The sequence below is a fragment of the Gasterosteus aculeatus genome, chromosome 4, assembly GCF_964276395.1.
Source record: "Gasterosteus aculeatus chromosome 4, fGasAcu3.hap1.1, whole genome shotgun sequence".
NCBI lineage: Eukaryota > Metazoa > Chordata > Actinopteri > Perciformes > Gasterosteidae > Gasterosteus > Gasterosteus aculeatus.
The window spans coordinates 28,855,726-28,883,552 of record NC_135691.1 but is presented as its reverse complement, the minus strand read 5'-3'; the positions used below and the strand labels follow the sequence as shown (position 1 = coordinate 28,883,552).

At 43.9% G+C, this 27,827-nt stretch overlaps 1 protein-coding gene across 1 annotated transcript in view; it reads right to left on the bottom strand.

Moving 5' to 3' along the window:
* Positions 1-27,529, bottom strand: part of pdzrn4 (PDZ domain containing ring finger 4) — a 29,405-nt gene extending 1,876 nt beyond the window's left edge. Inside the window, exons 1-8 of the mRNA XM_040174884.2 lie at positions 26,962-27,529; positions 9,671-9,942; positions 8,811-8,913; positions 5,029-5,127; positions 3,671-3,733; positions 1,814-1,915; positions 1,518-1,634; positions 264-1,310 (exon numbers count right to left, since the gene is read on the bottom strand). Of these exons, the coding sequence (XP_040030818.2) occupies positions 264-1,310; positions 1,518-1,634; positions 1,814-1,915; positions 3,671-3,733; positions 5,029-5,127; positions 8,811-8,913; positions 9,671-9,942; positions 26,962-27,030 (1,872 nt within the window). The 5' untranslated portion in view covers positions 27,031-27,529. The remainder of the gene's footprint in view (positions 1-263; positions 1,311-1,517; positions 1,635-1,813; positions 1,916-3,670; positions 3,734-5,028; positions 5,128-8,810; positions 8,914-9,670; positions 9,943-26,961) is intronic.
* Between the last annotated feature and the right edge of the window lie 298 nt (positions 27,530-27,827).

The following is a 27,827-nucleotide window of genomic DNA, read 5'->3' as shown; positions in this document are numbered from 1 at the left end:
ATACTATATGCATTACAATAATACTTAGAACCCCTCCTTTGCATTGTGGAGGTCGGTTTATGGTGAGTACACGAACAGCCAACATAGTTACAATAATTATTTTTCTATTCTTCACAGCTCATTTCTTTTTTTGTCCACCCTCTGGCGTTTTCGTGGAGATTAATACAGCGCAGAGAGTGCACTTGGCTCGGTTCATGCGCCATCTGCGGGGGCTTTCGCTGTTGTGGTGTGAGTCCAAACAAAGCATATCTCATAAAACCTACCTGAAGTTGCCTGGATCCTCCCTGGCCTTGATAGGGGGTTGTCTGATATGAACCATAGGGAAGCGCCCGTCTGGAATCTCTCTTCCTCCCTTTCTTTTCACACCACTCATCGTCTGCAGGCAGAGCAGGGTCCGACTCGGACCGGGAGGGGTTGCTCTGGTCCGGGCTGCTGGAGATGACATGGCCCGGGTCTGCCGGGCGGTTACGGCCGGGTGTAACCTGGGGATTGGCGATGGGGACGGGGCTGGAGGAAGCCAGTCTCAGGTTTTTCTGGTTGGTAATGCTGATGTGTCTTTTCAGAGAATGATCAGGAGATCGGTCCATCCCGAGCGGTGTGGACCGCGCACTCTCCGCCGTGTTGTAGGCACTGGAGGTGTCCTTTTCCCGAATCCTGTCGCTGTCCGATCTCTCGGGGTGTTCGTGGATGTCGGCCAACCTGCCCTGCCGCTTGTGTCCATCTTTGGGGCTTCGTCCCGTTGAGGACGCAGGTTGCGAAGGGTCCAGCTGGTGGGCCTGGCGGAGCTGATGCGCCTGCATGATGCTCTGGCACTCGAGCTCAATGCTGCGCAGTTCCTCATTGAGCATCCTCAGCTCCTGCTCCACGCCGTTGCCTCCTCCAACGCCATCTATGCCATCTTCATCCACTCCCTGCTCAGTGACACTACACTCTATACTGTGTCGAATGGAGTAAACCCCACACTCGCCTCCATTCCGGATCTGACACTTGAGTTCCAGAAGTTGCTGAAAGCTATTCTCCAAACCTAAAACCCCTCCTCCGCCATTGCGAATACTGATTACCCCTTCGTGGCCTTTGGACACTGTCCTCGGACTCGGGGTGTCCTGTGGCACTACAGTCCCCCGTCTTGAGTGTGGATGCTCTGCCCGCCATCGCTCGCGCAGGCAATGGGCGGGGCTCCTCCTGTGGAGTCTAGCCAACAGTGGCTGGTGTTCTGGACTGTCTGTACTGTGTCCAAACCCACTATCTTTGTCTTGATTGTTGGAGGAACACGTGGCTGTGTCTGTTGTCATCTCTTCTTCAGCTAGATCCTGGTGCATGAAGAGAGATAAAAACATTAAGTCCTCCTCAAGTGCAGTTTAATTCATGCAAGACCTTATATTTGTTGCCGATTGAAATTGGAAGAATGATGAGGCCCTCATTCAGTGAAATCCATTATTGGACAATTTTTCCACCACCATGAATACTATCATGTTGTGTAGAATTCTGTCCTCAGTTCTGATGCATTTCTCTCTCACCTGATCCCCCCTGCCAAAGTTATGTCCCCTCTGCTTCCTCCTCTCCTCCAGGATTTCCATCTTCAGCTCCTCCACCAGCTTGTGTTGTTCCTCATCCAGCCATACTTCCTCCTCCAACTGAAAAATCACAAGAAACTTGCCTTTGGCCTTGTGTGTGTGCGCATAACACCCCCCTAGCCCCTGCAGAAAATCACCCTGACAACTTGAATGAAAGAAAAGGCACTTAGACAGCGATTTGACATGACATAGCTTTTCAAGTAAGGGCCGGGAGCCAGTGTGGGCGTGCGAGTGTTTACCTGGATTTCTGGTCTTGTCACCAGTAGTATGATGCTCCCTGCTTCTTCGGTTGACAACAAGGCAACAGCTTTCTCTTGGTCTTGCACTTCAAAGCCATTTATCTGTACATCAGACAAGAATAAGTGTTTATGTGGAGAGGAATGAACTTGTAGGAAAGTCCCAACCGCACATCAAAAGGAAGGTAATTTCATCATCATCCTCCATTTAACTGGCATGGATGAGAAAATAAGTGTAATACAACCCACTGCTCCTGGCAAGAAACACCTTGAGAAATTACACGCTGACACCTTTCTTTCCTCTTGCTGTCTTGTTTCTGCCCATTCTCCCCTTTGATTAGTCTCTTCTTGCACCTTTCCGTCTCGCATCTCTCCATCTGTCTTTCCTCCCCGTCACTTCCTCCAACTCCTCGCCAATCCCTGGGAAAAGCTCCATGCTCGGTAAGGGGAGTCAATTCCAAGTGCCTAGTCCGACCTCACGAGAGTCTGCTCTCAGCACACAACCAGACACACAATTAACTGGTCTGTGACAGGTGGCGTTCATCTTTTCCTCACAAGAGTAATGGGGCTGTCAGAGGAAGATAATAGGGCCGGCAGTACAGCGGGCCCCGCTCCCCACAATCATTTACACTACTAGGATACAGAAACACGACCGTAGGAGAATGGAGGTAATCAGAGAGTGTTGCGTATGAATATGGAGGACAGGCAGACTGTGGTTCAGACTGGCAGACAGTAAATGTCCATCAAACTATATTGAAGCTTTTTAATGTTTTTCTTAGCAATATTATATTCAACAAATACGCTCAGAGTTGCGCTGGAACAATCCACATACTTTATCAATTATTATTCAGTTTGTGCTTTTTTGTGTTGTTCATTCAGCATATGAGGCACAACATGCAGGATGCTCATATGAAACATTTTAATACATTAAACATGCCATTGTTCATTCACTTTATTAAAATGTGTCTTTTCCAAATTGCCCCCCAAAATGTGGAGCTGAGGTGAAGGCCATTGAGTACACGGTATGCTTGTTACTGGATATTTCCCCCAGTCAGAAACAAATCCACTTGACTCTGCATAATAAGAAGAAATGATGGTGCGCTGACTTTAAAAACTGAGCTTCTCAACTGCCGCACAAATGGTCTCCGAGCTGTCGGCACAACTTACAGACTCTGTGGCACTAGATCCTCAAATAGGCTTTCAGGGAAAACGCTACAGCCAATCAGAAACCGGGCAGTTGGAGGCAGAGGGTGAATTCAATGAACTCAACTAGTTGCGTGAGATCGGGCCAACAACTATATGTCTGGATACACATCAATAAGCCTTCAAAAGAAGTAAAAAATGTGTACATGTATTTATTCATGTGGGATATTTTTGCATTCTGTCAAAAGGACTGTAAACATAAGGAGACTAAGGGTGAAGAGTTTTATCCAAATGAGCTTGTGTAACAGGAAACAGACTTCTCGTTAACTCCTAACGAGGGGCTGCCCACCTTTGCCTCCCGCACCTGGCGCCCGTAATTGGTAAGCGTGGAGTCAAGAGTGCGAAGCCTTACTCTTTGTTAATATTCCAGTGGGGGTTTTGTAGTTGTGGCAGACCGGATACACGCTCAACCCAATGCAGAAAAACGTTAGAAAACAAGGCGACGGCAGTTTAACTGTGTTCTATGAGAAGGTGTTTTGCATAATTAGACGGAGTGAGACTGAGACAAAGCGGGTTGCCAGAGATGATGTAAGGCCTGGTGTTACTTTGAATAGGGCTTTATTTTACCTGGCAAAGCAATGTGTGTACAGCACCTGTCACAAGCGCATAATATAACCCGCGTGACTGTACTTTGATCAATGTTATAATAATGAGCACCTGTAGAATACGATCTCCTTCCTTGATGCGTCCATCTCTTGCTGCTATGCTATTTGGCTCCACCTGCACAAAAAGAACATGAAAATCAGTCCTAACAGTCGTACACTGTGCACCTATGCTTCCTCCTCAAAACACCACTGCCCTCTCATCTCTGCTGTCCGCTAAAAAGTCGATCCTTTTTGTCATGAAGGGGAGCTGTTTTCTTGTTGTCAACCTTGTATTTTTGGTTGTTTTTTGGTTGTTGGCACTGACATGTGTTTGTGTAGTAGCTGGCGGCAGGGACTGTGGTAACAAGTAAGTCCTTAAGATCATACAAGAAGACAACAACAAAAGAAAACAATGAGAGCTGCAGATATTTGTGGCATGATTGCATTTTAGGTTGAATTAATAAACAACTCATTCTTTTAGAATGCATCCCAGGAGATATGGCACAACAATACATGCCCTCAAATTTCACAAATTCTGTTGTTATTGCTTTGAAGATCAAGAGGGATGGCGACAAAACCCTGATGGAGAAAAGCATCACGTACCTACTTAAGATGCACCAATGCTACATTCATACATTTTAATGAGGGTAATTTTCAATTTTATTATTTTTTATCAGACATTTAAAAATAGTAGAAGATGTGTAAATCTCACAAATGCTGGCAGGGTTAACAGATTTATTTCAATTCTAAAAAGGAACTGAATGTACCTGAAAGGTGGCATTTTAATCCACTTAGCGGCTTGTACTTTTCACACACTTTGCTATTTTTGTTAATACTGGGGTTGAAATTCAGTTTACTCTTAGAAAGAGCAACGTGAAATTATTTTCTATGCAAAACAATTAGTTGAATATTAATAAGAATGTCTGTCGTATATCCCCTCTTGGTTTAGTGTTTTTGGTATTCAGACGAGGTACAGTAAATCAGTCATTTAACATGCTGTGAGGAGGTAAAGAGAAGGTTGTCGCTCAGAGCTAATTATAACTTTCAATTAACACACATCAGAGCAGGAGGAATGAGAATGGCAGGTCGGGAATCACATTTCAAACTTGACTTCCCCTGTTGCCTTGCATTGCTCATTCACAGTTGATATTGACTAGCGAACGCGTTTTCTCTCCTTCTTCGCTCATTCAGTTCGACTTGCTCTTTGCTTCAGGATGTGAAGATTGAAATTGAAATGGGATTTCACGCCATCTTTTTGAAACAACTTCCCGCGCCAAAGGAAACTGTTGCAGGGGAAATGTTGCTCGGATTCAAACCTCGGCGCCACGTAAACGGCCGACTAGAAAAAGCAATTGCTGAAAAACTTTAAAAGAAAACATGTAACCTGTTAGTGTCAGCGTAGAAACAAACAAGTGGAACATCTGTCCCTACCTGGCTGACATAGATGCCGCTGTCGTCCTCGTCGTCGGTCCTGTAGCACAACGTCAAGCCAAGTTTCTCCAGGCTGTTCTGCCTGCATAGCTCTACTTCCTGTTTCACACACAAGCAAAGCGATGAGGTTTTTAACATGATAATGATAATGTTTTCCCATGGAGCCTCGGTTATGGTTTCCAACAGAGAGTTTGCTCATCTGTTTCACAAAGCAGCTGAAACAATCCCCAACCATGGGAGATGAGGTCCAACAGGATTTTTATGCTCTGCATCACTGCCACTGAACTCTTTTTTTGGGAGCGAGGGAAGTAGGAGTCATGAATATTAACATAGGGCAAAGAAAATCTATTTCCAGGCTACCAGGCTACCTATATGTATATACCTATATATACACTATTGCGTCCCCATTAAATTAAAATGTAAGTACTTAAGAGCTTATCAGATGCCTCCACAGGGCCCTTAACATGGCGACACTTTAGCCACATAGTGTTAATAGTGTTTACCAATGGAAAAACAACATCATTATTTACACTTGAAGTGAGAGCTTAGCAGTTGAATATATAATTAGTTCTTTAGGTGGTATGGTTGGGGAATTGTGTTATTGATTGCCTAAATTCCAAGCACTACTCTCTTTTTAGCTCTTCTTTGTTCTCCATCATCTCTTAAGGGATGCATCTATACTAACGCTGTCAGCTGTTTGGTTGTGAGCAGAGTACAGTGGATTTATCAGAGCTCACCCTGACAACAGCCGCCTGGTGTTACTGGAAATGAGGCTGAATAGAGAATTGACGCATGACTTGTATGTGTGTCAATTCTGTCTCCTATTTGCAAACATTATTCAATGTTTAATGAGTTTACACCGGTGTCGAGTGCAGTTTTTCTAATAGCAACACTCTTTAGAGCCGAGGGAACTAAACACCAAACTTTTGCAATTAAACCTTATTATTTATTCATTTACTGAATAAAAAAGTGTGAGGTGGAGCACCCAACCATGACCTTCTAGAACCAAAATACCAAACCCCTTTTTCTTTAATTTGGGCTTTGTGCCTGTTAAGAGTGGTTGCCTGTTTATAACTATGTAGTCTTTTTCAAAGAAAAAGGTATGATTTTGGGGATTCAGATTAAAACTGGTGCAGTCCTTTGCATTCAGTCCACTGGACGGGACAATGAGGACGGCACAGCAAAGACATAAACAAAGCCCCACATCAGCATGTGTGATGTCCTTTAATGAAACAGAAGCCCGTCAGTATCAAAATACAGGGGCAGGTCTTTGATGGCTTTAGTAATGGTCTTCTATTGGTCGGTTCCATCCCACAGGAAATGTCACTAAATATAGCTTGACTCGCAACCGGCTCCTTTTGATCTCTGCTGTGTATAAAAGGTAATCACATAAAGATGGCTCAAGGGGTAATCTTTATTAACCCCATGCTGCCAAATTCATTTCACTGCTGTGAAGTTGTGAAAGGAGGGGATTGGGGTAAAATGAGGAACGGGGGCAAGAATTAAGCCCCGGCTTCCATTTTTCTGTCACGGGAAGCCTTGATAGCAGAGATTGGCAGGGGAAGTAATTAATTTCTGTGGCATTTAACTCCCTATGTAGACTGCCGTGACCTTCAAAGGTTGAGGTGTGTGAGGAGTTTATAATATTGTTTCACCGTGTGCCGGTCCCGACTTCCCACACTTCACACCAGTTCAGCACACTGGCTGATTTGCACAAACTCTGACAGTGAAATAACTGCTGCATACATTGAGATCAGACGGCACTGACGCCTTTTATGTCAGTGCACATTTGGCGGTACGCTGGATTACTGGACTCGGTTATCGCACTGCGAAGCCCTCCAGTGAAGATGTGTGGAGCCAGGGGTGCTGAAACCGTAGAGAAGCTCTGTTTGTGATGTGGGATCCTAATCCGTTTTGAATCATGGCGCAGCGAGCAAAACTAATTTCAGGTGGCTTACAATGCATTGTTATAATTGATGAAATTTGTTTTCTGAACTTCCAATACCATTTAAAATGGGAGGGATCCCATTTACCCCATGTATATTACAAACAGGGATGTGAGACAGTGTGCTGTCTTTCAGAGCCACGTTTTTTATACCACTGTTTTTAACGTTGTAGTGTCGTAGACATTCTTTCAGCTGCCATTGTTTCCTTTTAACGTGTCTTTTAAGGTGTAGCAAAGATAATCACTACCCTATTGATTGGTCATTGGTTGAACGTAAACCTCCTCGGAGTGTGGATTTTGTAAGATCCAGGCATTTATCAGGCGGTAATAGATGTAATATCTTGTTACGTTATGGTAACTGTGGGGTTTTGGCCTTTTGCAGCATCCAAAGGGGTTTGCAACTGTTCAGAACACAACTAACTCACACCTCTAATTCAGTACAGAACGTAAGCCTGGGGCTAGCAGTTTGAATGGCTTGCTAACAACGAAAGGGTAAAACAAATACTTGGCTGTAAAACTCATTTGCCACGTCTGCAGTCTGCTGCTCGGCGTTACTGTAGAAAAGCAGCAGTAGCAGTGGAATGACAGCAGGAGAACCCATGTGGACAATCAGAGCCGAAGTGAAGCCCGAGCTGTCAGAAGTTATGTTCCTGGGAATGGCAGCCCTATTCAGTAGCATCCAAGAGGAAAGCCATTCGTGTTTCAGTTAGATACACATGGATGGACAGAGGTAAGTGTACATCTGGCAGGTAGGGATGGTGGTTGCGCGCGTGTGTGTGTGTGTGTGTGTGTGTGTGTGTGTGTGTGTGTGGTAAAGCCGAGCTTGTTCTAATACTATTGCTATTACCGCTCACAAGCCGTCCGCCCCCCCCCATCTCACCCCTGACACATACCAGAGACTCTTTCATCCAGACGACGCTATATGGTAAGACCTCAGCTGGCAACAGAGACATCCTAATGACCCACAATGCAGTTCACTGAACCAGGAAGTGCCTATTAAAACCAGGGAGCACCATTGACAGCAGCAAACACCACCAATCATTGTCACCTATCACGACCTCGAGGTCCACTTTGAGTGACATGATTCATCATTTAGAATGGAGGTACCAAGACTATATACAGTATATATAAAATAATTATATATATGGCTGTACTATGTCACATGGCACAACTTAACAAATTCTACTTCTAATTCATCATTGCAAGGTTCATCAACATTCTGTAACATTGCTCACCCTTACAAACACTGAGTGCTTGCTTTTCACTACACAACCATTCAAAATGTCTGTTGAGCGTCAAAGTGCTTGTTTGAAAGGAGGTAACGATTTTTTTCTGAAGGACAGTGAGTGATAAAAGAGGGAAACTAGCAGCATGTGACTGAAACAAACGGGTGATTCAAGAGAGACTGATTCTTGGTGCAACTAGATGAAGAATAGCCTTCCGTCGTAAACCTTTGCTGATACAATGCAGAACATTCTTGTGTAGATTGTAGCAAATTTCCTTGTATAGCATTTCTATCACTTTAATTCTTCATTTTAAAACTAAATACTCTCCATGGCATTAATAAGATACCAGTCCGATAAAGACTTTTCTCAGCGTTCATCAAAAGACAGTAAAATAAAAGCACCAGAGAATAACGAATTACTGGATTGCCTACAGTAAGAAATTACAGGAGGTGGAATATATTCTCTGTAGACCATGAACATTACATTCAGCAACAATAAAGTTATCTTGTTCCAGAACAAACTAGTACAAAAATCAACTGAAAGGCCAAAGCATATTTCGGAGTACTTTTAAAGTGCATTCATCTAACAGCAAGATAGAAAAAACATCTTACCTCATACTCATACTCTTCAGTCCTCTCCACTTCTACTGGAATACTGGACAGGTACTCTGGACATTCATAAAACTCATGCTCCATGGTGTGGATGGAATGACAGCTGGAGAAAACAACAAATAAGAGATAGTTATTATATATTATATTAAACGGCTTGTTTACTGGGAGAATGATGTTACCGTACCAATTTGATCAGGTGCCTGTTTTCCAAATGCTTTTTTGCGCCAAAAAACATTGCAGAACCCCTAGTTAACTTATTTTGCAATGAAACTCTGAGCGAAGCAGTGTGAACGACGGCCAATCGTCCCATAAAAGCCGTGACCTCTGCAAATTGTCACCACGATAATGACTCCTCCGTAATCATTGACCCAAGATGTCAGATTTGTAGAATCTTAGGATAAATTGAATTCATCTACTGCCCAGCAAAGCCCCATTAATAGCCACAGAATGGATGCAGCGCTCTATCAGCCCATTGGCTTTTAATCGGGGCGGGCAAAAGCTCCCATTAAAGAAAATGAGTGTAGCACACAGAAGCAATTATTGCATACGAGTTTGGCTGTGGATAATGATATCGCAGGGAAAAAGTGCTCAGCTATGCTGGGGGGGGGGTTCCACATCATGAGGACTAATTTCTAACAGGAAATTAAAAACAAGAACGGTTGAAGCTTTATGGAAGCTTTAGATTCATTTATTTTCTTTTTCTCCTGGTTTCAGCTAAAAAAAGAGGCGGGGAGGGGGTGCTTTTGAACCTGTCCATGTCATCTCAGTTTGTGTGCTCTGTACACATCATATACCTCTCACCACAAGACCCAAAACCTCTAGCGTTGGCCGTGAGCTTAATTGTCAGTGTTTGCCCTCACCTGTCGGACAGTAGGAAGGGACAGATGTCAGGGACGGGAGGAGTAGCCGGTCGAAGCTTCGCCAGCGCCATGATGTGCTCAAAGGTGATGTCCGTTTGCGTGCAAACGTCCACGACGCACACATCCTGCGGCGTGCCGCTCTGGTTGTGTGCGGCAGCGGCCGTCGCTCTGGTGGGGGTCCGTCGGAGGACCTGGACAACGATGGGGTCTCGCCTGATGGCCTCCGCCACTGCTTCTTCATGGTCAACCTTGGAGAAGTTGCGCCCGTTCACCTGGGTGGTTAGGAGGGGAGGGGAGGGGAGTTTGGGGGCGGGGGAACCAAAATTGTCAACTTCATGTTGAATGCAAAGGTCAAATAGACGCAAACCATGTTTTATTCAGACTTCTGAATTCCCTCGTCAGTGAAAATACTCTCTGCGTACAGCATCTCTGAGAAAAGGAGACCAAAGTCCAAAGTGAAAAGAGACCTTTTACGCTTTTAAAGATCACACTGCCTTTTTTATTTTTTCAAGCACTCATTTATGCAAGGACAACGAACTGTTTCACACTCACACCTGGGAGCCTTGCAGTACGTTTACATGTCTCCACAGGCAGGTGCTGAAAAGCTCCCAGTAAAGCAAGTACAGCGTAAGTGCTTCTTATAAAGGGCACTTTTGCTGTAATTCTCTATGGAAATGTAAAAGAATAGATCCCTATTATTTTACCTACACGGTGAACTTTACCAGCAGGTTGAGACCTTGTAGTTTTTCTATCCATAATATATATTCACACACACTCTAGAATTTACTAGATCACAGCACTGAATGGGAGAAACTTTTTAATGATCTTATTTTGCTATGCCTTAATATTCCTCAACAAATCAATCTAACTTAAACGCCTTATTTACAAGCCCATTAAATTTAGAATTAAAATAGTACCGATATACACAAATGACCAGCCGAGTGGGAAGGACAAGCGGGAGAGGAAAATGATCTATTGGGAACATCGGTTTAAGCAAGCGCCTACTTATTTAGCAAGATCAGGAAAGGTCGTGCCACAAGGGAATCAGTAGAAGAGATGTCATACTGACAGCTGTCAATGTGAAAACACACCCACACGTATGTGTTTAACTGAAAACCCAATTAGTTTGACCTCTGTATGCCGTTGCTGTGAAGTTCATTTTCAGGCTGAAATTGATTTGTTTGCATTGATTTAGGATTTCTGAGGGTGTCAGATTTTGGCCTAAGGACAAATGTCAGCATCATTATGAGGGGAACACATTAGAAATATGAAGAGCTACATTCAGAAACATCTCTTATACAGTGTAGCTTGGTAGAAGGGCTCAGTAGCAGCGGGGGGGTTCAGAGCCCATGCCATCCAACTTGTGGCCACATTAAAGTTCTCCTCCACAAACAGACTTGTATCATCCCATTTGAACCCCACGGCCAAAAGTATCATGAAAGTTCCACGTCATTGTTGAGTTGATATCCAGATGGACACACGGATCCCACATCAGAGGGGATGATCCGGCAAGCGTTAGGCGATTGTGCGCGTACACCTGCCCGTGCGCTTAACCTGCTGTTGTCCCCCGCTTCACTCTGCCTGTTGATGGGCTAACTGGCGCCTGATTAATAGCCAGCAGATGTGACAACGGGATAATGACTCAGAACGCGCAGGTTCTATGCGCGCGTGCAACTGTTTGTGTGCGAAAACACCTTTTCGTAAACAATCTACACATAATTTACACAGCATTAGGGATGATGACACCACGAATGGAGAGATAAAGAGGAGCAGACGAGTTAGAGAAGGCTTTTAATGCATCGAGACAAGTGGTTCACAATCAAAATTGTTCACGTATTTATTTTCTTTGTGTCCACGTTTAGAATGCTTTAAATCACAATGTAATTAAACTCTCTACTTCTCAGTTGGGTTATTCATTCTATTTTCCCTTTTCTGTTTTCCCCCGGTTTTCTATTCCAATACCATTTCCCTTTCAATTACCCACCAAGGAGGATTGTATTTTCCTTTAGAAATAGTATGGGATTTTCACCCATCCACCTGTGTGAGAGTGAGTGAGTGGGTTAGCTATACGTGTCAGCAGGATATCCGTACTGACACGTGTAGGTGTGCGGATTCCATCTATATCAAACAGTAATTCCATTTTGATTACGAGTACCCTTTCTCGAATCTCCGCCGCGTCCCTTTGACCACGTTGACAGAGAGACAATATCCACTCCCTGCATCATCTGATACAAACCACGAAAGCTCCACTCGAACACTAAAAGTAGTACGCAGTAGTCTGTAGAGACTTCTGTAATGAACCAGCAATCTAGTGCAGCCTTCATGTGCCTCTCAAGTTAAAGGTTACCATTGTCAATAAAATGGTTCCCAGCAGCCCTAAACCAAAGCTTCTTGTCTGTCCAACCACTCTTCCTTTTAAAGGTCATGGTTCAAAGTGGTGTGCTACAATTTGGGACGTACGAATATACCGGAGCTGTGTGTGTGTGTGTGTTTCTACTTCAGTGTTGAGGGAACGTTAAGGGTCGTCATTGATCTACAGCCTTTACAGAAAATGTAATTTGTTTGTTATCTGCCCACTTCTAAGTCTGTTTTTTATTACTCCCTTAGACGGGGACTGTGGACACAGTAAAGTTGTGACCCAGTAAACCATCTGGTGGTTTTAAATTTTAACGATTAAATAACTATGATGTATTGCTACAAATAATCACACATTCACATTGAATAACATTTGGGGGCTTAAACTGAAGAGATTTAGCAAAAGTGGAAAGAATAGAGGGGTGGGTCAATACATTAAACTCCATGAAGATCGAAACTCCTTAGTTTCTGTGAAAATTCGGCATCAAGCAAAAGCAATCCGGCAAGAGATAAGTAGGAGCGGGACTATTGAACTGCTTATTACTATTTATAATTATTATTATATTATTATTATGTACTATTTTTTTCAGAACAGTTATGTGACAACTAGACTAATAAAGCAACCATATTTTTAGTCTTTGCATTTTACTTCTTATTCTGTTTTGTTTGCGGATTGTTGATTTTTTTCATTCCTTTAATCTGACTTGGATTCGCTCCATCAGATGTTTGTTGTAAAAAAAAAGGCCAGCAAAACCTTTTGCATAATTGATCATAGTTATAGAAAAATATTTCCTTGGCTGTCACTGCACTAAGTATGGTTTTTGCAAATACTCTAAAATCTCACAACATTTCAAATATCTATCTGTACTTTCATACAATATACAATATTTTGCAATTAATCTACTACTTTCATTTTTAAAACAATGTGTTTGTTGTCTTACAGCAAGCAGTATATTCTTGTAGGTTTCGTGGAAAAACCACCTCCCAATAATCAAGATTGTGATTCAAAGGTGCAGGGAAGGCGCAGAAAATGAATGAATCTATCTCCGGGTCTTAAATGGCCTGGGATGCACCAATTACACACATCATTGACTATGCGGGTTTACCAGTGGACCGCGGGGTGAAAGTGGTTGGTACATGTGTTGAGACGGGATTGAAGGTGGCACAGTGAAAGCCAATCAGTGGCAGGCCTGAGGCTTTTAAAATGCTCAACAGACGACTCATGTCAACCTTTAAATGTGTCACACGGTTGGATCAGTGGGCCACTAAGACGGCTAAATGTTTCCACTTTTGAACACAAGCGAAAGCAATAAGTAAAACGGAGAGAAGAAGGGTTGATTTTTGTGAGAACGGCTGTCTTTGCCTCGCAGAGATAACGGCGTGATGGAAACCACTCAACCTCACAGCTAAATCTCACAGATACGGTATCGCTGTGGAGCAAATGGAGGCAGACGCACACACACATGCGCACAGTTTCAAAAAAACGACATCAGCTCCCCACGGACTTAAAACAGCTCTACAATGCAACTGTTTGCATTTGCCATGTTTGACTGAATAATGGCCGCGTATCTCAGACTGAATAGGCTCACAATGGCCCACGAAAACAATAAGCTGCCGAGAGACCCCAAGCCCATTCAACGAGCGACCTTGCTTGCCTCCGAGGAAACTCAACCCCGGCAGCGAGCTGGTCGTGGTCGTTTTGAACTTCAGCGAGATTGTTTTTTACATTGAAATTGGCAAAGAAGCGCAGGTGGCGTGATCCAATAATCTGTCGAATGTCATTTATTTTATTCCTTTAGCCGCATTGCGAGGGTTCAGGAGGCCGCTCTCATGTGGAGAGGGCTCATTGTCAAAAATGTCTCATTTCAATAATAAAAGTCTCTGATGTGCAGTATCACCCGTGTGCAGCGGAGGCAAAGAAGGTGATGGTTCCATGAATTTGAGTGGCGGGATGTGCAACTGGTGGGCCAATGCTCGATCGCCTGCAGCACGCTGATTCCTTCAAAACAGTGTTGAAATGTACCTTTTTTTTGCATATTTGTCTTCCGGCCATCTCAATCAGCTAAAGTTCAATATTAACAGCTCTAAACATTTGCAAATAGTCAATTAGAGACTTATCAAGGCAGCTAGTTTAGTTAGCAAGTTGCCACATTTCTATGCGGTTAGCAGCTAATCACAGGGTTAACTTGTTTAGTTGTGGTTGGACTCGCGTACATTATCTGAAATAATCTCTCATACAGAAATTGATGTGGGAAGCTTCAGTATTTTTGCAAGATCTTAACTGTCGTGATCAAATGCGTCTACCGTCATCTCATAGGTTGTATAACTTTCACTAAAATCTGCTACATTTTTTGTGAGGCATCAGTGAACCTTCCTAATGACTTTTATATCGAGCTCAGAAGTCAGAAATGAAGACAAAACAGCAACTCTGAAATAACCTCTCACTTACTGTACAAGTACGCCACCCGTCATCTCAGAGGATAAAGAGAGTCCTATTTATAGGTGTGTATAAAAATTTCCCGAGTGGCTTAAAAACATAATTCACCACAATTATAGCCAATTTCAAGCTCAGTGGGGTGACTGTGAGATAAATGAAGGCTATTATGCTGCGATGTGATCCATTTGAGAGACAAATTGTGTGAGGGAGGGAGCGTTCATCTGTACCTCATTGCAAAAACCCAAACCTGAGTGGAAATTTCCACCTCACGCTCTCTTAACTTACATCTCTAAAGTTCATCGGTTCAACTTCAGAAAACCCCTGACTCAAGTTAAAAGTTTGGTGAGGACTTAGTGAGATTTCACCTAATGTTCTGTATTTTAAGCCTGACATGTTTGTCTTTCCCAATCAGAAACAGCTCAGTGTGCATTGTGACGCTGTGCTGTTTTACATTTCAGTATCGCACCAATTAATCAAAGTGACAAGGTATTTAATGAGAGGCAATTAGAGTGTTAACCAAAATGCAAATCAGATGGGGAGAAAGCGCAGAAGAGGGTGCTGTGAGAGATAGTGTGTGTGTGTGTGTGTGTGTGTTGGTATTAGTGGTAGTGGCTTGGGGTGTGTGTGTGTGTGTGCAATCAGCTATGGGAGTGGGTTCAAGGAGATTTCACTCAGTACTCTTATTAGGACTCTCATTGACTGGTTTCCTGCCGGTGTTTACGTGCTCGTCTGTACCCGTGATTATATCTATGTCCGAGCCTGCGAGTGTCTCCACAACTTGTAATGAGTGTCCTTCACAGTTTTCCACAGATATGGGCTCCTGCACGGCGGGCAAAAACAACCAATTAGTTCTGCATGGAGGAAGACCTCATGGCAACACGAAGCATGGATTAAATGGCTGCTGTCGGGACGGGTGTTAAGTAGCCAGCCGAGTCAATCCCTTGTACATCATACAGTGTCTGCGTGCGGTAGATTAGACTCCGTTTTCACTTGGAATCGTTCTTCACAGTGCTGGCTTGTTTTTTAGCTTTTAGATCTTTGCTTCAAAGAGAGTATTAAATGCAAAAAAATGTTTTGCACAAGAGTGGCACGCTTCACATGTTTTTTTTTCTCCAGTCTGGCAGCAACAGCAGAGACGAGTGCGTCCCGCATGTCCCTGTTCAATAATATCTGCTAAAAGTAACAGGCGGGTGTACTGTCCTTCAACTGGTTATCCTGCGTTCAAGCCCCTCATCATGAAGGCTCGGCTCTGCTGAAGTGTCCTTCAACAAGATCGACTTTGCTGCGCCGCAGCTGATCATCCGCTGTTGCCTTCCCATGGAGGCTAAAACAAAAAAAGAGTGTGTCCTGCATCTCCAAGAATCGTTTCAGACAGTCTTCTTCATAGCATGAATAGTTTTTGCATCACCTCCATTTGAAATGCCTTATCGCCACAGCCTCGCTCTGATAATATCAGGGTTTGGAAGTGACACAGCTGGCAGGGCTTTTTCTCAAGTTGAGTGAGGAAGCCAAACTACAACAAGATTAGTTTGGTTTGCTGTTATCTGACTAAAGAGAGCAAAAGAAACACAGAGAAAACCCAATTCGAATACAAAATCAATACAACGACCAACTGAATGAATAAAGCAACGAGAGTTAGTTCAGTGCAGCCCAGAACTGATCTGGGACTATCAGCACTGTTTCAATTACTAAAGAGGGAAAGCTAAAAAAATATAGTGATGCTTTAGAATTCAATTACAGAATAATCTAACCTAAACTTTGGACATCACAGTAATGAAGTTGTTATCATTAAATGCGATTTTTTTTAAATACAATTTTAATTTTCTAACCTTTTTGTTCACATTTCTTTGGTGAATGTAATGGTAAAATCCCTTTTTAAAGGTGATACACAAGCATACTGATAACAGACGCAACAGAGCCAGCAGCCATGGGCCTGCTATATGCCGAGCTGGCTCCGATGAGGGAATACGCTGCAGGTGGGTGATTTGGTGACGCAGGTAAGGTGAGGCAGAGGGGTCGCCAGAGGGCAGAAGGGAGTGGCGCCTTTGGAAATGACATGATCGTAGACGGTGGAGGCTGAATTAATGAATCAATACAGCGGAAATGTGGGGGGGATTCATGTAGTTCCAAAAGCATTCCTTCCACGTTACCTTAGGAGGGAACAAACGGGCCTAAAAAATATGCCCACTGATGATCTTTTATGTGAGCACAAGCAAATGTTGTATCCGTTATCATCATTCCCTCCATTTGCCTCATTCTCCTCTCTGCGCAGTGATTTTTCTTTGTCTCGCTGTCAAGGGTTTACTCCCCTTTTTGTCAGCTGATTTCATTTTGATTCAATGTGCGAGAACATTGCCAAAGCACTCTTTAAACAACCGGTACATCACTTTCTGCTCTATGGGCTTTGTGCATGTCTCCGGGGTTTTCTCCTCTCTAGCTCTTTGCATGTCTGTTTTCTCCCCATCCCAGTGTGAAACCTCAGACATCAGAGACTGTTGACTTGTGACTGTCATTCCGAGCAGCCTTTTCTGATGTAAGTGAGGCGAAATCAAAAGGTTATCATCTGTCGGAACCGTCATCATTTCCTGCTCTTTGTAGCGAGGTGGCTTCCTTTCAATTGGGCTTCATGAATACAGATACTTCCCACAATGGAATCCAAAGGGATTTGTGCATGTCATACCTTTTTGGAATTACGATATGAGTATTTGTTTTTATTCTCAACATATGGGACACTTTTTAAGTGAAAAATAGCCGCCTACTGTTTCATCACCAAGGTATGGTAAAATAACAATTGCAAAAGTTGAGGAGGTTTGATTCAACATCTACAGTAGCCTGAAAGGTTACTTCTGTCTCTCTCATAAAATGACAAATGCCTTTTGCCTGGTGGACTCATACATCACGGCAGGACCAATGTGTCTGTGTTTAACTAATAGGATCGGTGTCCTCAAGCAGCCATGGATGGCACGGGTTATGACAAACTGCATCAACAAGACATTCATTACCCTCAACGTCTTAGCAACCAAATCACAATTACCCCCGATCCAAGAGTGAGCATCCAGCCCCGCTGCCACGCTCTTATTCCTCCGCACAACATGTCGGCAATGCATAAATTAGCCATCTTTTGTCACATTGGGGGGTTGGCGGATATGAAAATTAGCTTAGTTTGTTGTGCTTGTGATGATTCTGGGTGAACTGATGGCAGATGACTGCCAACCGTCTTTTCTGGCAAATTAACAGACAATTTAATTTTTTCGCTCTGCGTGTTTCTGTACATATGAATGTGCTTGTGTGTCCTGAGATGTTTGAATGTGGTCATTTTGCATATGTATCCTTGTATGTGTGCATCCATGCAGATAGTTGTCTCGACTAGCTAATGTACTTGGCCTGCACCGTGCCAGGACTCTTATTGTTGCGCTGGGTCCTCCCCACTGTCATTACATTGCCATTAATCTCTCCTCTGCCATTGAAACAACAGCCAGTGAGCTGGGCTGAACAATGCCGGGGCCCTTCCTCCAGCCCCTCGACACATACTAGCAATGAGTTTGAATTAGGCTCTCGGGGGCCACAGATTAGACCCACATGATTCATCCAGACGGCTGAGTTCACAAAGAGGTTACGTGTTACTCTTCTATATGGGAAAGCTGAAATACATTCTGTATCCAGGCATGTCGTCTATTATTGTGCTGTATTTAGATAAAAAAGGGGCCGGTGTTAATCTTGATTGTCGAACAAATTTGAAAGCCAAGCACAAAGTGTCTGGCTCTGTATACTGGGGCTGGTTCTTCTGTCACTGACCTCCATCGTTGTCTAAAAGAAGCATTAAAAACAGAACAATAAGGGACAAGGTGACACAGTCTTTCATTGTGAAGAACCAGTGGGAGATGGTTGATTTTGAAGAAATCCCACAAACACCAGTTTACCGCCATGAAAACCCACCAGTGCACCAAATGTGTTCATGGACTGCTGAAAATATTTTCCTACAAACACGCTGCTTTCTGCTGTTTGAGTAACGTTGGCTAAACATTACAGTGCCCAGTGCCCAGCTACATATTATATTATTATTATCAGAAAAAGGAAATCATGTCTGTGAGCCTTTTTCGTCTTAATTGGCATGGTGTTGAAGTTAGACGATGTGAAGATGGATGATGGAGCATTTTATATTGTATGCTTTTTCAAAGTACGCATTGAGCAGTTTATGGTTGCTCATAATCTTTGGATCATTGATTGTAATAGTACTTTATGATTTTCGAAATTGGCAATATTTTAAATTTCAAACGTAACAAAACAGTGAAATGGCTCTTTTTCTTCTGGTATATTGTTATTTAGCATAGCAGTTAATCTTTTTCTAATTGTGGCAATTCAGTTTCTGCTGCAACGTTTGCAACAGCACTGTTGTGGATAAACCCACCAACTAGCACAGAGGTTTGAAGGTCTCACCAGGACAGTTTGAACCAAAGCTGAATGAATGCATCAGAAATGTGTCACTTCAAGCGTTTTGTAGACTCGTGAATATGTTACAGAAACATTTCAGAGTTCAGACAGGAATCGTTAATGGAACCTGAATTAAAAATGCTTCAGTAATGGGTTAATTATCAGCATAAATTAGGACTGTTAGACGTTTAGATAAAGAGATCAATCTTGCTATATACCTTTTTTATGCACACAAGCAGTTAGTTTCAAGCCAATCATAGCCAGCTCCAGATGCAGGAAATGAAAAAAAAAGCCAAAGCTTAGAAAGTGAAAACATTTTAGTGGGAAGCAGCAAATGAAAGATTTATGTGATTTTTTTTGTATTAAATTATTCTTTTTTTCCTTTTTTTTAACCAGCCCGGAGTGTAAACTTTCCATTTTTTTCCCTCCTAGCACCAAATCTTTTCCCCTTTAAGTGATGCATGTTTATGCTCACTGGAAGCACCTAACACATTAGCATTATTCATTACATGAAGCCGCCGCGGTTGCCTCTTTGGTGGAGAAGAATATCGACCTCGCACTCCACCAACTGTTAGCGTGCGAGAAGAGCTTCTCCTGCAATGAAAATACCTTCATCCAAAAGCACGGTTGGTTAGTTCAGAGAGAGAAGCACACTGCGATTGCAATTCATCCCTCAAAATTGACCCGCCTCCATCAAGGCTAGACTCACCATTTAGGGCAGCCGAGTGTAAATCTACAATATGACTGAGTGAACTGCTAAACACATTAGCCACCAACGCATTCTCAGTCGGATGATGATTACTGTCTGCGTTCGGGTGATTTTCAGACTATGCCACAGATTGACTCTAAATCAAATCACAGTTTCTGAAAATGGGTCACAAGGCTTCATTTCTACACACAACATCTTGATGACTGACTGGGAACATATGCGTTCAGCTTTATAACTACTCTTTTTTTTTTTTACACCTGGACAAGAATGATGCCATCGGACTTCTAATCCTAGATGGTGTTGAGTGACACTTTTTTTTTTTGCATCCAGTGCGATTATTTTTCACAGCCTTCAAAAGACACTTAGCCATTGTGCTGTTTGTTTGGAGCCGTTATGCTGTGATCTCGACATTTGCAGCCGTAAATCTTTCTTTTCACACACACGACAGGATTGAATGAAACTGCAGAAACACAGAATATGTGATCCAACACATACCCTCAAACTAACAACAACAACAAAGACATTGCCTGGGCAGCCCCCTGTCCTGAGGGCTTTTCCCATATCAACACCATCAACCGCGTATGGTTACACCCTGCGCTTAATTCAACAACCCCCCCGCCCCACCCACATACACACACTATGCAGATGGTTGAGTGTTATTCTATCTGTAACTGGACTCGATGTCAGGCCCTGAGTAGGCCTAATGACTCCTAGCCCCGAGTTGGTTAAGTGGGAATTGAACACTAGCGCCCTGCTGTAACCCAATCTCCCTTTTAGACCACCTGCACCCACGATCCACCCTGCGGGCTCAGAACTGACTTGACAAAGGCACCGTCTCGTCGACACTTGGCTAAAAGCCTTATCAAGACACATTATTATTTAGCTTTGCAACATATTGGAAAGCGCGTTATGGTGGCTGTCAGAAAAAAGATCATTACGACCTGTAACTGTAACCGTCTGCCCCGAATGATGATGTGTGTGGGAGAAATTAGTGGCAAAGAGAATAAAAGAGTCATAAAAGGAAGGTTTTGTTTTTATTTTTGAGTCTCAGATGAGAGTTGCTGCTCTGCTGCCAAATAGCTCATCGAAACATCTGACTCAGAGAAATGTTATGCTAATATGGTGGATGTTTTTATGTCAAAGAAATTGTGCGTTGGCATTTTTTTCCCCCTTGAAACAGCTTAATATCTGGGGAGGATTTTTTGGTAAATTTTTTATCCGCGTGCGTACATTATTCTAGAGGCGTGTTGCAGCCAAAGGCCTTCAACATATCCATAACCTCTCCAGATGGTTCCTCTAAACATCTGTCCAACCTGACAAAACAGCCTGCGGCATGTGGCTATAAGGAGCATTATTGGGTTATTCCGACGCAAAGTTGACTTCAAACCATATGACCATCATCGGATGACGGCTAACTCACTCAGGTCAGACAAAATGAGTGTCCTCCCAGACTGACAGACTGTCTCCGGTCCCTAGCACGCATTGGAAAATGTGTAGCAGCTCCGAGGGCGGAATCACGCCAAAGTGTATTAATGAGTCGGGTAGACAGACGGTGACAAACAAGCAGGGAGACAGACAGGGGCAGTGGAATGGAACTGACTTGAAACTGTGTTTGGCGGCTGATAAGTAACGGGAGGAGGAGGAGGGCGAGACATTGTGTTTTGGAAAGGGCGAGGTTAGGAAAGGAGAATTGGGGAGAGGGGGGTCTCTTCTCGCTCTGGTTCTCTCCTCACATGCTTCAGCTTACTGTTGCACAATCCTCCTATTTTCTTTCCATCTCAACCTTTTATCTTTTCTTACACTTTTCCATTCTTCCCCCCCTTCCACTCCGTACCTCATATCATCTTCGCCAGGCTACTTGGCCAATTGCGGAGTATGGTAATCAGCTACAGGCTGATAACAACTGATAAGTCCTCTTGTCCGGCACCGAGAGCTTGAATGACATTTTCTACGGAGAGCCGCGAAAAAAGGAAAACGCGCTGTAAGTCTGATGAATGGATTCAACCCGTGCGATTATCCTTCCTCCTGGTACATTTATGTACATAGTCTGTGCAAATAAGCATATTTACCTCTTTAACAATGCTGTGTATTTCTGTGCACATGCATCACAGGTGCCTTGGGTGGAGGGGAGGTCACCCCGCCCACATGAGGTGCTTTCATCCTGGGCTTATCAGAGTCAACGCAGGGGGAGATCCTTGGCTGCTGGAGCAAAACGTTGAATGTTACTGTTTCTCCCCCCCACCCCCTCTCAACGCCGGACCCGTCTTCCCCTGACTTTGTGATCCCCCACCCACGCACACAAGGCAAGAAAAGTAGTGTGTGTGTGTGTGTAAGTATGTTTTTCTCACAGCCAAGCCTGCAGACACACAAAGGAAGACACCAGCTAGACGTCAACATCCATTTACACGGGCAAGACAACTGACCTGCCACTCACACTCACTGCAAGGAACACATGGACACACTAAATGAACACACAGGAAGATCAAAAATACCACGCCGATCCGTTACTATTTCCTTTACCACGTAAACAGACACAACATCACCAGGGGGCTTTTTCCCTGTGATAATCTAAGAAACACTGAAAAATCGTCTGCTTCCTGTTTGCAGTTTGGCCGGCGATCAGGAGACGGGCTGCTCACAGCACCGGCGACGAGGCCATATGCACCTCTAAATCATGCGGTATTACCACCACGCTGTGCGCCAACGAGCAACTGTAAGCATGATGGAAGACACCAGGTGATCTTTGTTCAACAGCAGACTTCATTAACACAATGCCACGTTAACGTTTTTAGTGGAGAAAGCCATTACCCTAAGATTATCTTCTAGTGCCTCTAGGTCTTTAAAAAGTGTTAGCGTGAAAGCTTTTTCATTTTTTGCAATAAATGACATAAAATAATGCAAATTAGATAACGCATTAATATGGAAGCAATGATGTGCGTTCGTAGAAACGTGTTCCATTTTCGGACTTACTGCCACTCAAAACCACAAATAGCAAGTAAAGAGTGGAATTACACTCACATGTGAAAAGGTCAAACTCTCGAGAGCCGCACAGGCAGGTAAACAAGTTGTTGGGCAGGAAAATGGAAAGGTCACTTTGCTGTATACGGAGAAAGCTCAAAATCCCTTTAGAGAAACCAAAAAAGACAGTTGTTCCTCCCTGAAATGAAGACAGCCGATGAATTGCGTGATACCTCCTCCGTTTATCCCCTGTCGGGCATCCGCAGCACATTTTATTACCTCAAAACATCCATTCACAGATGATATCTGGGAGGAGAGAAAATTATATTCATTAAATATGCTAAATTTGAGAGCTGGAGATGTTCTATTGCATTCTCATTTTTGAGGTTGCGGGGAGCATATGTGGGTGACGGCTGTGCGGGTCTTACCCTGCCTCCCCGGCTCTGTGTGTCACTCTCCGGGCGCCATAAGCGGTGGCGGGGAGGCGCCATGAAAGGGGGTGACTGTCTATCCCCCCTTCATGCTGTCCAACAGGCTGGACATGTGTGCACAGCATCTGTGTCCGGAAGACAGGCTCACACCAAATATTGGCCTGGGACACGACCGTTGGACAACCCACGTAAGAGGTTGGTGGCGGTATTTGGGAGGCTCCCCTTGTGCCTGTGGTTTATGATATGGAAGCATGTAAAAAAAAAAGTGCCAAACCTGACCATAAGGCCCACATTAAGCCGTACGTATGCTGGTTTGAATCATGTAAGTCAACAGGAATTATTCCATAGAAAACAACGTTGGCCCATTAGAGGAGATGGAGGATAACTCAAAGGGTGGTTAGTAGCTCTTGTACTGTTGTGTGATACAATATATTGCTGACTTTGGTACAGCTAAAAGGACAAAACTAATTTGTCCAGTGAGGCCCTGAAGGCCACAGGCTGTGTGACAATTTAACGCAGCCACAAGCAAAATAAACAATATACAATACACGATAGCAATTACTAAAGGCAGGATGGAGCCCCGCAGCGTGAGTCTACAGACACACACACACACACAAAATGCTGAATGTAGATGTTCTGACGGAGGGCATAACTCTCCCGGTAGCCCCCGGGCAGCAGGGGCTGAGCAGCCAGCGGTCCTGTCAGAACAGTACGGCTGTGTGAACACAGATACCAAAGTAGCGTTGGAGTCGCCATGGAACGCCCGCGGCCTGACAACTGGAATTGGCCTCTGAAATGGTTGTTTACTTTTCTTTTTTTTTAAATGGAGGCTTCTCAACAGGACTTTTTCAAACACTATACATTTATTTTTCATGGAGGAAATCAACCATAGCTGCAAGCCATTGATTGCTTAATCTATAAAAAGTATATACCATCCGAAAGGAGAAATTCCCTTAATAGACGGGTTTGTTGGGGTGCTGTGCCATGATCGAGGCTCTTCAGATACTTGCTTAACCCAAACCAATTGTCTCAGCCTCAGCGAGCAAAGCCCGACGGGTCCAGGAAGTGCAGTGGGAGTTCATTATTACGCACGTCTTAGTCAGCTGTGGTAGCTCCGTAATCTTCTTTTATTCTCTCTGAATGGTGACATTTGCTCCACCCTGGCAGTTTGCAGTGAGGATTGTACATTATTTCAATATAAGAGTCTTGTTGTAGAGGGAAATACAGTTACTGGGCCAACAAAAAAAAAAGTGTTTGGAACCTCAACTGTTGTATTATTGGATGGTGCACAATATCAAATGAGCTATAAATGCATTTTGAACGTCTACGTCCCCTAAAAGGTTTGCACACTCAAGTCGCTTTTATATTGATGTTGTGAAAGATTCACACCGATTTACATTGGGATTATGGGAAAATCATCTCCAATGATGTGATATATTTCTATATTAGGCTTCTCTACACATCCAGGACAAGACTTTGATGATGGGAGTCGGATGACTAAAAAATAACATCAACAATATCGCCTGTTTTTTTTTGTTTTTTTAAATGTCCTGCTATGAAAATGGTCAGGACACCTGGGAGTGAGACACACACAGACACGTGCACACACACGCACACATACGGTGCTTTAGTTTTTCACCGGTATAATGAGCAGGTGGTTTGTTATTGTGCAGCCCCGTTAAAAGCACAACAGAGCAAGAACGCGTTCACAAACTGTATTGTTTTGCGTGTGCCAAAGTAAAATGAGAGAGGGGAGAAACAGATTGCTGGCAGAGAAAAAGACAGAGGGGGGGGTGTGGAGACACTAATGAAGGTTACGGGGAAGGAGAAAGTATGAAAAAGAAGCGGAGAAGAAATGAGTCTGGAGTGATAAAAGAGAGGAGAGGCAGAGGGATCGTTGAGGAGTCTCTCTGGATTTGTAGAATCCCCTCAGCCGTCGAGTTTCGGGACAAAGTCACACTGACACACTTTCTGGGCTCTCCTTCCCTCACTTTATTCTTCTGTCTTTCTCTCTTTCTTTTGCGCTGGTAATGAGAACCGTAGGTGTTCGCTGACTGTCACATACCGCAGAGCGCTTAACAGTGTGGGTTTGCTCACACGTGCACACCCACACGCCATATTCTTGGACCACTGCCAGAGTGCCAGGACTCCTACAGTGTGATGCGGAAATAGGAGGAAAGCCAGGGTCATTTTAATGTTCTCCACTAAAAAACACCCATGCTTTATGACACAACCGTGCATCTGCTGTTGTTACATATAGGAAATGTGGATCTTTTTTTTTTGCCTTCAAGGTTAACGAGCAGTCAACACTCCACGTGTAAAAAGAGGAAAAATAATAATAATTGACTGTACAGATGTGATGGTTGCATCCACCCCATCATCTAACGTGTTCACTAAAATGTCAAAATATTTATTCATATTGCAATTGAGTCAGCCACATCCTTTTCATTTTTCAAAACAACTGCTCTTGTAATTCTTCTGTGGGTTAAGATATTCCCTTTTCGTTTTCATCAGTCTACTCATTTCTCTCTATATAAAAGGAGCCTGACCTCTTCAGGTTTTCCTTCAACTAATGGGCTCATTTTCTTGCACTTCACCCAGGCAGACAACACAGACATCCACCATCTCATTAGAGCATTGGGGCATTCAGTCAGAGAGCATAATGAGACCACAGCGCTGTAAGTAACGGTCATGAAAACAGCGTGTTGCAGAGACTCGGGTTATTACGGTTGTGATCATGGATTTCTTTCATTGTACTGTGGCCATAACACGATCGTCGACATCAAAACACGGACGACAGCCTCCCTGTCGTCGCACACAAAAAGAGTTGATTTCCCTCCCGTGCTATGAATGCACATATTTTATACCCGACTGCACAAATCAAACTGGGGTTTATGATACGATGGCAGTAAAGGTTAGAAAATAAAACCGACTGCCAGCAAACGTGCGCGTTCCCTGTACGCTGTATCCAGTTTCCTCGCTGTCTGTAACCGTATAAGGTACTAAATGATGAATGAATCCTCGCTGCTGGCCACGCGTTCAGCCACTGTCATTCAACAACAGAGGAGACCCAGAGCACGTGTTTCCCCTACAATAAGATCCACACATATCTCTGCTGTAGAGAACAGGGACCGACAACCTTCTTTCATCTTACTCTATTATTTGAGGACATAACCTCAAAGGATTGACGGTTATTCTCTCCGAAATAAATTTGAGAGAAGAAATAAACATCATCTATTCTTAAAAGAGCAGTACATTGGAGATAGCTGCTAATCAGTGGATTCACACCTGCTGACACTATCGAATAAACGTATTCCAGCAAGCAGCTCAGTGTGGCATTATAATCATTTATGGAGGTAATAATGAGTGTCAGTCCAAATACGTCTTACGTTGTATTTCTCCCTATATCTAATCCTATGGACTAAAGTGTGGTACAGGTCCAGTTCTGACAGGCAACAGAGATGAACATATTCAGCCTGTTCTTTGAACTGGATTGCTTCCAGACAGACTCTCAGGCGAGAGAAAGATGTGATGAATTCCACCCGGAGCCGGCGCGTGAAAAAAAAAAGAAAAGCCGAACTTGTCCTCACATCTCCGGCTGCTATGAAGAAATAACTAGCACCACTCACTTTGATGGAGAGGAATATACACACACACCCGTACAGACTGTACACTCACACCGACTCTGCGTCTGGCTGCTTGGAAGTAATTCATTTTTCTACCTTTCTCTCATGTCCCTCTCCCCTTTTACTGCTCATTTCTCCTCTCAACCTGGCTGCTGCCTTTCTCAAAATAACTATGACTTTGCCCCGTTCCCTTTTTTTTGGGATGGGGGGGTGGGATTCCGTCTCACTTTCTTGCTTTAATCATCAACATCATCACTGCCATCCTCTGGACCCTTTCGCCTGGGGGTTAAGCTCATCTCGCTGACTATACCCGCCGTGGATCTCCTTCCTTCAGTTTCACTTACCTGTGCAATATCATACAGCAGTTTGTAGTGTTCTTCCCGTTTCTGCAAGGTGCACAGATTGCAGCCCATCCTAGTTGTCAGGGAAACCGCGCTGAGTGCCCGCTGGAGTGTGTGCGCTGTCTGCGGTGTGTGTGGGAGCTCCCCCTGGGGCGAAAACACACTCGGGCTCCTCTTCCTTGGCTCCCCCACTCCTCTTTCTCATCGGTGTATCCTCAGAGATCTCTTCTGTTGCCCCGAGCGCAGGAAACACTCTTTCTCCCTCTCTCACACACACACGCCCACGTGTGTCAGCTCGCTGCTTTAGTATAGGCTATGCCAGTAGTTCCTTGTCTGTGTGTGTGTGTGTGTGTGTGTGAGAGGGAAGTGTATCAGTAGCAAGATGAGCAAAAGCACCTGGCTTCTCTTTCCCTCCTCGCTTGTCGGTCCTTCTTCTTGTATCTCCCTCGCATGCCTACATACACATCTCTTCTCCGCCACCTCCTCTCTCAGTGTGAGCACACACTAATACGCTCACACACTTTTGGCTCATGGAGACACACCTCCTCCTGTGGCAGGCTGCCTACACATGATCGCTCCTGCTCTCGGCTCATGAATAGACAGCATCCTCATTGGCTGTTTGAGGGAGAAGGGCTGGGAGAGCAGGGAGGAGACTGGTCTTATTTCGGGTATCTGAACATCAGTGTTGTAGCTCGCAGGCGGTGTGAAGGACATGATGTGTGTTTGTTTTGTGTGCGGATCTGTATTTGTACACACAAGAGTGCATGTATTGGTTATCTGTGTGTACACATTTCAGCAGCGGGCAAAATCCATTACAATGCAGGGCATTCAATTTAAAACCCCCAAAAAACAGGAGTTGAAATGCCATC